Source organism: Varroa jacobsoni, unplaced genomic scaffold, assembly GCF_002532875.2.
Source record: "Varroa jacobsoni isolate VJ856 unplaced genomic scaffold, vjacob_1.0 scaffold_752, whole genome shotgun sequence".
NCBI lineage: Eukaryota > Metazoa > Arthropoda > Arachnida > Mesostigmata > Varroidae > Varroa > Varroa jacobsoni.
In genome coordinates this window covers 101,519-113,716 of record NW_019213654.1, presented here as the reverse complement: position 1 = coordinate 113,716, position 12,198 = coordinate 101,519, and the positions used below count along the sequence as shown (strand labels likewise).

Sequence of the window (12,198 nt, the reverse complement as noted above, 5' to 3'; positions counted from 1 at the left end):
GCTTTGTTAGCGACATAGAATTTCTTCATTGATAAAGCTAGCAGTAGCTATTAGGCAGAATGAGATGTTCACACAATTTGTTAGTTTTGAACAACGGCATTTATCTAATATGAGGAGTTGGACCACGTAAGTTTCTCTAGTACAGCGTTTGGGGTAAGTTCACGAACAGGTTCGAATGATATAAATGGGTCTCATAATATTAACGTCGCTCATTGGATGCCGTAAAGGCCATGCATACTAATCGCAGCAGATTTGAATCTAAGAGACAATGACTACTACTATTAACAGAATTTACTTTACTTTTGATTTTAAACAGAAACACACAGGCGACAATAACGTGTTCCAGGGGGGTTCGAAGTTAGATCTAGGAATCGGCATTAATCGTAGAGCCTTAGCAGTGCCTATTTTCAAATTTGTAAATTGTGTCATAAGCATCTACACGTACAAATGCAAGCTAGTAAAAACGATGCTCAATTCTCGCCAATGCCGAACAGTGATGTAAGATCGTGTATAAGGCATCATGTTGGCGCAGTATTGAAAATGTACTTTGTAAGTAAATTCTGTATACTTAGCTCAGTTTATTATTATTTAACTATTGTGGGCCTGCATTTCCATTTTAAACCATACCTTACTCTATGGGGTTGAACGGTCAGAGAGAACACGTGAAAAGATGGTAAATCGTTATTACTGAGGGTGTCGATGCCATCAGTATATTTATATATGCGTATATCTGGGTCTGCGCTCTACCTTTCGTAGAGTATAGTAGTTAGCTGCTGCTGCTGCTGCTGCTGCCGCCGCCGCGGCCGCCACCGATGCTGCTTTATCTGCTTTTACTGTCTCCAAAAACAGCAGCAGCAGTAGCAGTGGCGGTGATGGTAAAGCCCTTTCCACAACCAGTAAGTCCTTTAGTAGGCCCACGGTCCTCGCCCATCCCAGTTGACCCAGATTAAAGGTCCAACCCATAAGGATTGCTCGACCCAACCCTTTATTTAACCACTCGTTCGGCGACCAAATTTAATCTAACAACAGAATGAAACAGATCGATTGAAATCACGATCTTAGGCGATACTTCAAAAAAAGCGAAATCTCGCAGCAGTTACCCGGACTAGCACGACTACGTGTCTCTACCGAAGGCTAAAATCTTAGCTGAATTATATCTCTTCAATGGCGCCTAAAACTGCATTCTTTCGGACGAAGTAAAGCTGTAAGCGATTAAATGACTGATAACACACTTAGGTTCCACTAAGAAATATAATGCAGACAAAAAGCGTTTATCATTCACCTGACGTTGTGCCAGCCACCGTTAACTTTATATTACGATCAGCCCATCGAATCACCTAAACAGGGCCAGGAAAAAAACACCCAATGGTCGGTCCGATGTCGAGTTGGCGTTACGGTCCTCGAGGGGCAAGAAGTGTTTAGTTTTCCCATTGACAGCTGATCAGTTAGTGCGTTGGAAATCGTCGAACACCAAATAAGGAAGGTTAGTATAGACTTTACCAAAGAGCTTATGTATAATTTCGAAAATATCGACCTTAAATATTTGCGGTTGGTTCGGCGTGCTAGATTGTTTAGCTTATGTTTATAGATACTGCCTATATACTGGAAAGTGAAGCCATTACAATGTCCCATGTATTCTTTCACTTTCGCTTTAATACAATAGGAATTTACATTGGAGAGATTCTAATAGTTTGCATAATGGCATATTCAAATCTATTACTTCTTAAGTAATAGAGAGGCGTTCTAATTTATCTGATCGTGGTAACCAACACTCTGACCGGCTTTCTTGGTCCCATGTGCCCTTAATTTGTATATCTGAGTGATTTGCGTACTGAGCTGTATTGCTCTTCGTCATCTCGTTCCATACTTGTCACATGCTCAAGCAATCATACCTTCTTCGCTTGGCGGATATAATAGAGCCTTTTAGCTGTCTGTAAACATACCCGGATCTCTGGAACCGAATAGTTATGTCGGCTGTGGGCGCCCTAATCCAAGCCCGAATTAAATTGTCAACATTTATAGGCATAGCAGTCGTTGTAGAGGGGCAGTGAGCTTGTTGTTAGTGTATTGATCTGCTACAGGCATCTATTTCGAAGCTGGTTTGCAGCGTTTCAGTCGCCCTTCCGGTAAAGGAAGGGCGGAGGAATAATCGAAAGGTCACTCACAGAACGAACTATACCGGAACAGAAAAGGGTATTTGTCTGTCTGTACCACATCGCAGTTATACGAAATCACACAAATGGTGTATGAACGAGAAGGATTACCACGCGTATAGCGCGTTTATCACGTATGCATATATTCCTCGTCGAGGCCATGAGTTTCAAGGCTCCGTGCCTTAGCCATTTTCTAAGTCACAGCTACGTTGAATTATATTTAACTGAAAAACCATTGGTCAATAGGTCCATATTGTGTTTCACAGCTAAATAGACTGGCTAGAAGCGTTGTATACAGTTTGGTACTTAACGGTAGCTCAAAGGCTTACAAAAATACCGCACATTGTGATGTTATAGGATACTTTATTGTTTTTTTTTTAAGTAGTTTGTTTACATCGTTTATTGAGAGCAATATCGTGAGCGGCGAACAAAGCCCATGCTCTGTTCTTCTGCCTTAGGACTAGCTTCGAACTTAATTAGATCGTCTAGCTATGAAGCCGATTATAAGTGGACCATCTACTCAGGCATGCTATTATATCTGCAACCATAAATTCAAAGCAGCGCATATGGAAAGACACCATACATGTACATCTAATGTGGAAAAGCCAACTGTCCCGTACCTTAACGTGTGTACTACATTTATTTACCGTATATCATTCGTTTTGGCGAACCTTGACATTGAATGCAAGAGAAAATGTAACACATATATATATATATATATATATTCGACACATTTTGTGTCAGGGTCGTCCTTTGGATACGTGTAAATAAACGACAAAATCGATAGTTTGACCCCTGAGGGCTCCCAAGCGACTGTTGTAATATGCAGCTTCTCCATTCAGAAATACTGAATAGGGATAACCTATCGATACCATATTTATTGAAGTTATGATATAAGCAATTAAAGCCAACTACCAATCGTGTGAAAGCGTTAATTGAATTGAAATCAATTTTGGGTACTGATACGGTAATTTCTGTATCGTTTCGGACGCGCCGTACTAAACTTCGTTTATTTTTATTACGTGTTACCAATAGGTAGCATATAAGGAAGCAAACTCATAGCAGGTCTAAATCACACTCTATTATCGCAATGACCCTAAGTTAAAATGGTAACGCACTTTGGAGTCTCAAAAAATTACTTAGGACTAAATTCTACAGTTATCAATAATGTCATAAACCCCCGTTGTCGATGTTTTTTTTTTATTACTCGGTTTGTCTGGATCAAATTAGAGAGAAGTAGATTTAAATATTTTGTAATATTTGCGAAGCAAGTGGCAAGATGGTTGTGTATTAAAATCAATATATTGGCCAGCATGTCTTGACCCACTTGCTGCAGCTAAACGATCCCAAAATAACGGATGTGCTAACGAGCATACTGCCAAAATTAGTATCTATATACCCGTTCAATTCTTGCACTTGCGCAGTGTTCGAAGCTGCTTACTCGTACTTCTCACCTTTTGCCTCTGAACTTCGAACCTTATCACGACCTAACTCCACATTTGGATTTCCTCCTCTAACTGCCCCTACAAAAGCGCGGGAAAGGGCGAACCTATCTATTACCATTTTGTGAACACTGCATTGAGGTACGAGTGCCAAAGGAGGGTGAATGTGTTAGGTGGACTACATATTACGCTCGTTCGTCCTTAGTGGCTTTCAAGGGGGTACCTTTGTCTTCATCAGGTATGCTGGTCTAGGCGGTTATCGAGAGGTCTTAACCGAACTAAGGTAAAAAAAAAAGGCCTACTATACCTCCAAGTGAAGTTCTTACCGTTGATATACTGAGAAAAAGAAGTCGTGAGGGAAGACAATTTCTCATTCGACCTTTGGCTTGTTGGACCCTCCCCAATGGCAACCGAGAAGGACTCCAGGACTAGAAGTTGACATTGATGATGTTATTCAACAGAAAGCCTATAATAACATTGATGGGTTTTGAGAGATTAAAAGGAGGGAAGGACAAATGTAAACAATACCTAAAACTGAACTTGGGCTTGCTAAGAACGCGGAACACCGTTTGTCAGCAACTGGAAAATGCCTATGAATTGTCGGAGAGGATTTTAAGTATGATAATCAAAGGTGGAAAATTATGTTGACCTTTAGTCGTTAATTGAACGTATATGATTAATCTTTTTTAGATAGTTTTAGCTTTTTTAGTTCGGTTGTTTATTGCTATTGATCATACTCATGCAACCACTCAGGAAGCACCTATTGCAAACAGAGAGGTCAAGATCTTCACAAGATTCTGTACGAAATTGTACGAATAATCTTCGAAACGCTTATTTCGCAATAGCAGCAAATTTTATGGAACATGGAAAAGTTAATAACATTGATTTGGATTAAATTGTTACTTAACATGTCAGTTTGGACCCTTGCATAATTCTTTCGTACCTCTCGTCCGATCGGTAGCTTTGCTAAGTAAAGAAAAATTTAGAGATTTAGAGAAATGGTCCGACACTGTCAGTTGCTTTAAAATGCGTATAGACGTTAAGCCTAACTGGCCCAGTAATGGGCTGCCTCGCTGCCCTGTTTGAACGGACGTTGCTGTAAACATGCTTATTGCTGTGTTTTTTTTTTTTGTAACGTTCAGTGACTAAGTTCCGTTGTAAAAAACGACATGGCTACACGCCATTGTGATACTTATGAACCGTGTGCAATGTTGGCATGTAAAAAAAACTCTGTATAATTTTATTTACCCACGTGTTATACGTTTGGTAATACCTTTTTTGCGATCTAACAAAGCAGGAAAGTGGTTTGTAAGTTTAACTTGTCTAAACGAATTTATCTCTGTAAAAATCTTTACAGATGGTTTTGAGATATCAAATAGTCAGATTGTTTTTTGCACGACATCCGCTCGCGGCCAACGTTGCTGCGTATGGAGCCCTTTCGGTCGGAGCTGAATTTACCCAGCAGACCATCATCAGAAGATGGGACGGTGACATGAAAGGCGAGCCCTATGACTGGATTCTTCTCGGAAGGTTGGTTCCTATCAGTGTTATTACATACATATCTTAGTATTCTGTTTATAACAGCATCCCGTTAGGAGTTAGAATACTATCTAAACTTACTGACTTTGTAGACCGAAGTAACCTTAAGAAAATCAACTACAGGTTCACCTAGTAGGCTTGTCTAATCCTGACTAAGGTGGGATTTAGGCAAAAAATTATTTGGAGGCAAACCTACGCGAGATGCTGCTGCTGCTGATTTATAATAATGCAACAATAATTGATTTTATAAATAAATTCGCAAATACAGGGCCGCATCCGTATGCACGTTAGGTTAGGACTTTCTGGCTCGAAGTCCCCGGCACTACTGCATCTAACGAGTAAATGCTTGTTTATTCTAAGTATCAGACTATAATTTTTCGGATTTAGAAACGGTTCTGTATATTGGGGGGGGGGGGGTATCGGCAAAAGAAGTCTTTTACTCGGCAAAACTGCATTTTTACTCAGTTAGTTAGGATTTCAATCAATATTCACTTTCGTCAGCTTGTCATGTGTTTAACTAGCAAAGCTCAAGAAAAAAAAGCCTTACAAAAAGGGCTTTTTGTAAGGCTTTTTTGCGGAAATATTGTGTCGCTATTATGAAGAACAATCTATGTACCATTACGTCTTTTTCCTAAACCTACTGATAGAAATCAAACCAAAGATATTATGATAATAATAACAATGGTCCGAGAAGTATTAACTTTAAGCAGACCATTATATACAATATTATGTGTACGGCAAACATAAAATGGAAGATATTGTTCAGGTTGAGTATGATAGCTTCCTTTTGCGATACTCGTACGCTGTCTCCTAGATCTCGTCGTTTTATGCGTAAATTGAAAAGTTCATTCAGTAATTATTCTGTGTAGTCTGATATAATCCTAAATATTTTTATCCAGATCGCCAACTGATTTCCTTAGCGTTCGTACGATGCTGCCAGTAGCAATTCTCTGACAGTCTGAAGCGATTTTTATCACTATTTCTATTGCTCAAAATAAATGTCACTTCTGATGCTTAGTATGGTAAATCTAGATGGGTATTTTCTGCAATAGTTGTGAAATTATTTTTCGGTTTATTGAGAGAATGACATATGATAATAGTTCTCTACTGAATTTCTGCTACAGATACGCAGTGTATTCCATGATCCTGGCTGGTCCTGGTTTATTCTACTGGTTCCGTTGGCTAGATTCACGATTTGTAGGAACTACATTTCCTGTTGTCATAAGGAAAGCCGCTACGGACCAACTTATATCAAGCACCAGTTGTACGGTTGTGTTTTACATATGTAAGTTATTGAGACGCGTATACTGGTTATCTAGCATCTGATAGATAGCGTAATACCAAACTTAAAAGTAGTTCCAATGCCAAGTACGTATTTTTTTCGGTTATATGTTACTGTATATGTGTGCATTTAAGGAAGGCACGTCGAACACAAGCTATGTTATTGCCCATCTAAAAAACCACTAGAAATCGGTAAGGATTTACGGCTCATATAGATCGATTCTGTTTTAGCGATGTCCGTTATGGAGAAGAAGGAAGATATCTTCGCTGAGCTGCGGCAGAAATTTTGGCCGACGTATAAAGTAAGCTTATTGAAACTGCTATTTGATTTTGTGAGTGTAAGGATCTTTCGCCAGATCGCCAAATGTATCGAAAGGTATTTTCATGGATGAAAATACTCGTTCAGACCTTTTTTCGTTCAGCTTGGCTCTTTATTAGTCATGAATTTTTTTTTCTGTTGTAAGTTATATCAGAGTACCTTTTCTTCTTTGTAAACCTGTTCTACTGTGATCTGGTATGGCGCGGTAAAAGTCATTTAAGTTGAGACTTCGGATCTGGAACGGATGGATGTTCAGGAGAACAAACGCGTATACTTTTGTTTAGGCACTTCGTCTCTCACCGAGGCGTGAAAGCGGCCTGGGCAATTAGGAATATTTACATTGCACATTGCGATTAGTTCAGGCGCAATGGTCTCAACTAAAGCTCGTTAAGATAAGAAGTAAAAAAACTACGAAAACAATTACTAGTAGACATCAAATGTTGTTTCTATCTTTTACTTGATTCGCTAGTTTCGTAGCGGACGTTTATTTCAAAGAAGAACGCAGAACTATGGGAACCGATATATATATATTTCTATTACAAAATCATTTTTTTGATCGGCCCATTATTCCTTTTATTATTACGCTTTGAATAAAATATGTTTTCAATGTAAAGGCTCTATCTACATAATTAGCCGATATTAATAACATCCTCTCTTATTTTTACAGGTTTCATGCTGTTTTTGGCCGCCTATACAGTGTTTGAATTTTTTTTTGGTTCCACCACATTTCCGTGTAGTCACCGTTGCCGTTGCATCTTTTGTGTGGTGTAATTTTCTCTGTATTCTCAAACGGGCTGTACATTTTTGATTAAAAAAAAATAGAGCAATTTAAAAAAGGAGCGATTTACGGTTACAAAAGCGTCGAATCTAGAGCAAATGCAAAACTTCCGTGCGGATTACTTTATGACTAAGGTAAGTTAGTTAACGTTGCAGTATTAATCGCCACTGATTAGGTAGTCAGTACTTAGTCGATCCGATTGTGCTTTTTATACGACAGACAAACCGGTTATACCTATACATCTCTCATAAAGCAGACAGCTCGCCTAATCAGTTCTTATCGGCGATAAGTGATTAAACGTCTGATACTAGGCAATACGTAGATCTAATGGATTTACTGTCCGATCATTCTACAAGTAAACTTGAATGTTCAGTCATAATTTAAACGTAAACAGAATATCTGAGCAAAACAGGAATTCTATTGCTGATTATACTTACAGCGGCCCACTTGCTCGCCATATTATGTTACATTGCTCATTGTAACCAACGCTTCCTGCAACATCGGCTTCACCTGCTCGCCCCCATAAGACATTATGCGTCTGGCACTTTATAATTTTTTTTAAAATTACTCCGACCATTTTGAGGTAAGCGAACAATTGGTAAAAATTGTCGATCGACTAATAAATGCTTTTTTTCACTACATATTCGACGGACTCATACGAAACCGAAGATAAATCATTAGATTTTGTTGGTGGCCATCCGCGCTGAAGTGCTAATAGGCTCAGTGAAGTACATCTGGCAGAGTGGAGAGAAAATGGAAGCCATGACACTTAGCCTTGTACTTCCACGCTGTATAGTTCTGTGTTCTAGCTAGTAACGATTATTTGAAGCCGGCATTTTTGCTTCCGTTGTCTATGGGGGTATATTTAAAATAACCTACTATAGTTTAGCGCAGTTAATTGACCCAAGCATGAATAGGCAGCAAACGTATATAAATAAGATCGACAAGTAACTTTCAATAGATGTGCAGCTTCTGCTGGCGAAAAATAAATCGAAAAACGCTGCCTGTATGAAAATTTTTTTCTACGTCTCTACTCGTTGAGTTTTACGCTGTGCACATCCTCTTAAATCCTGAAAAGGTCCTGCATTACCTAGTAAATCGTTTTGGGTGCTTTTTTATTGCTAACGCCCACAAGTATCTTGATGGTTCGTGCAAGGATTTTACACAGTGAAATAACTCGACACGACTGAGGCGTGTGGATGCACTTCGCAGCCACGACCCCGAGATGTGATATACATAACAATATTTTTTTTGTTTACGATACGTATAGCACGACAATTTGCCTCTTGCTTGATTTTACGTACGTTAAAAATATTATATGTTTGTGAGCAAAAGAGCTGATTCTTAAGCGATATCTGCGAACGTAGCTTCTGTGTTCACCAGAAACCTATTTATGATAGCGCAGATCAATGTACGCCGGACGCATTACAATGGGTGGGTAAACTGATCTTGCTTCAAGTATATAGGACCTCTCAGATGTTGATGGAGTGTTCGCCGATGTAATTTTAAGGCATGTTCTCTCACTGAACGCTGACCTAACTGATTGAGAACCATTGCCTCGACTCCGATTACAAGGATTTTGTAGTGATTGTTTCGATATACGCACGGGAAAAACACTACGTTTCCCTTGGGGAGCCATTTCGAGTCAGTAAACTGCGAATAAACAGTAGTAAAATAAGAAACACGTTTAGTTCCGAATTTTGTAAATTCGGCATCAAATGATGTCCAAACTTTTTCGTTTGCTAACAATTAGGCGTTGATCAAAATAGCCAGACACCTGAAGAATGTCTGCATGCATTGGCTCGTGACAAACAATTCGTTCGATACGACTCTATACTTCACGAGTATTTGCTTTTTAAGTTCAGGTTACCACCTCAAAATTAAACGAACGAAATAATAACCCTATATAAACCTCAAACGCGGCAGAAAAGATTCCCAAACCGGATCTTCAGAAGCTTGCACAGGGTGACAGAATGGAGCCTACGTTTAATATGTAACGGTGGCGGCTAATCGAGCGTTCGTTCGAGTATGAAGCCAATCGGATCTTCAAATCTAGAATAAAGCTGCTCTTTTATGTATGATCGTGGCCGGCATTACAGACTTGAAAAAGTACCGATGAAAAACGTCGTGGATAGCATTCCCCATTACCGTGCTTTCGCCATTTACCTGAGTGAGGTCGTGCTGTTTTTGAATTTAATGCACTTTGAATAGTGCTTTCTGCTTCCTCCTGATTGAAAGAGTCCTCAAAAGGCGACGAAGGGCGACACAGGCATTGAACACGTATGCGATAGATCTGTCGTGATTTTTTTCCACACACATCTTCTGCCCTTCAAGAAAATACTAGATTTTGGCTAGGATATTCTGCCTCACTCATCCCTTAACGCCAGCTCCGCTCCGGTTGACCATGAGCTATTTCTTCAACCTATATAGGCCAATACGTCGACAGCATGGGTACCGTTTCTCTGTGCCGAAGCGTTATGAACTTGTCAAAACGTTGGGTAAACATAGCTAAAAGTTAGAATTAACGTATCCTTCGATGATTATTTATAGATGAAAAAATTAGGTCAAATTTATGGGTTTACCTAATGCTTTTTTCATAGTCTTCGTTTAGTCGCTCGATATGGACCAGTCCTCAGAATCAACACTTCGGTATAGCATAGCGGGCTTGCCCCCACTAGGGATCTACCTGAAATGGGTCTTTCTGAATTCATCTAGGGGTATCCCTTAATCCTCTACAGTAATTAGTTTTGCGAACCCTGAAGTTTAAACCTGATAGATACATGCTTATTTGTGTCATGCTTACCATGGAAAGGCAGTTCAAGAGATGCACATTAGCCAGCCAAACGTAAGGGTACAAATGTTTATAAACCATAAATAGCATTGACTTGCCATTACGAAAATGTTTTGTAACCAGCTCTACCATTACCATGAAGAAGTGGATTTTGCATAGACTGTAAATATACCTGCATAACAAAGGCCAAATAGGATGGTCTATGAGAACGCCATGCTTCTATGTTCAATTATAATTGGCGCAAGATACTAGACAAATTCTATGGATTTCATTCGTGTGCCGGTATGTCCTGATTTTGGAATCGGTAAATCTAATCATCAAGCTAACGTATTCTCCCAAAAAAACGTTATATAAATCAAACGTTGCGTTCATAAGACTTTGCTCAAGTGAAATAGTATCTAATTAAATATTCATTTACCTCATGTTGGATATTTGCAGTAACCACGAATTAAATTATTTTAGCAACTCACGGCAACCACGCGCCTGCTACATCCAGTCCGCGCCTGTGAAAAGTCCTGCAGCTTTACTACAGTCACCAAACGTTTTCCCGTAGTGTAGCAGTTTACGCCACACACAGGACGCCACACACAGGAGCTGGATTGTCTATGATGGTTTTGAAAAAGGAGAATTCTCTGAGAGTGGCGAAAGGAGTGAAAGTAGCACTTCCCCTTAAGTGAAGAGACTTTCATATCTATTTGTTCCCTGGGGCTCTAGCCAATAGAAATAATTCGTCATAGAAGAGCGAGGATAAAACTGCTTGAGGAACAAGGTCTTATCTTTTTCGAAAGCACCGGCCGCCACAAACCGCATAATGTTGTAAAGATGGAGGCTGTCAAAGGCGCCACAGAAAGAGCTGCAAACGTTTTTTTGGCTGTTGCAGTCCACGTCAAAAACGCTTCTGAAGGATTGCTACAGAAGAACGTTTTGGAATCAATTCAAAGAAAGAAAATGCCGCTGTATTTACTCAGGGCTATCTTTCGATATCTTCAAATCAGACTGCGCAGGTTGAATGATAGTGGCGTCGCCAAGGGTCCTCCCTTAGGCCCGTTACTATGGTATCTTACTTACGACGATATCTTTAAGCTAGTTGAGCTCCCGCAAGAAGTAGACTTGCTTGCATACGTAGATGGCTTAGCAGTCAAGACCAGAATCGTACACTTAAACCAGTGGAACCAATTAAATTTTGACGTAAGTTACTGAACGGAAAACGACCCGACTCTAGCCCTGACTGACAGGGAAAGACTTACTTGTTGGAAAGAAAAAATCAAGTTAGTTAGTCCTTTCTTTAATGTCGAAGAGATTGAAATAGCAAAATACGTGGTTGTATACCTCGACTCACGAGTAAAGGGCATCCTCCTGCATCCAACAACGTGTGGCAAGAACTATTGAGGTGAAAAGGAAACTTGCTAGGACAATGCCAAACATTTATGAGCCAAATAAAAAGAAATGCAAACTCAGCGATGTCCATCGCTGAGCCTGCGCTTTAGGAATGCCAGACTCATAGGTGGCTCAACAGGCCCGGACGTAATTTAGCTACCACATCACCCAGTTTTTGGTATTGCATAGGAACCTTCCCAGCTACAACACACAGAATGGGTAAGGCATCTTCGCCGATATGAACCCACAGTAGGAAGCGGTTCCGAAGCTGGCGTATGGCCGGAGCACTGAACGAAAGCTCAGACACGCAGTGAGCGCGGCCTCAACGGCCTGGTTTGCAGTACGTTTGCAAAAAGGCCGAATGATGGCACCGAAGTTAGCCTAATTTAATAAACAAAAAAATTATTCTTACTCTTCTTAAAAACATTAACCGAAACTCTTAAAAGTGAATAAATATATCTAAAATTTTTACGATTAATAAAAATATCTGACAATATTTTTTTCGCAAAAATTTAAAA

The 12,198-nt window shown here is 39.7% G+C and overlaps 1 protein-coding gene across 6 annotated transcripts in view; it reads left to right on the top strand.

Moving 5' to 3' along the window:
* Positions 1-12,198, top strand: part of LOC111263274 (mpv17-like protein) — a 24,763-nt gene extending 12,565 nt beyond the window's left edge. For 3 of the 6 annotated variants that reach the window (XM_022838230.2, XM_086969531.1, XM_086969530.1), the window contains 6 exons: positions 4,953-5,125; positions 6,259-6,419; positions 6,647-6,717; positions 7,402-7,646; positions 7,952-8,095; positions 10,766-12,198. In XM_022838230.2, coding sequence (XP_022693965.1) covers positions 4,953-5,125; positions 6,259-6,419; positions 6,647-6,717; positions 7,402-7,542 — 546 coding nt within the window. In that variant the 3' untranslated portion in view covers positions 7,543-7,646; positions 7,952-8,095; positions 10,766-12,198. Of the gene's footprint in view, positions 1-955; positions 1,484-4,952; positions 5,126-6,258; positions 6,420-6,646; positions 6,718-7,401; positions 7,647-7,951; positions 8,096-10,741 lie in introns of those variants that run through there. The other 3 variants (XM_022838229.2, XM_086969532.1, XM_086969533.1) reach the window with 3 other exon arrangements.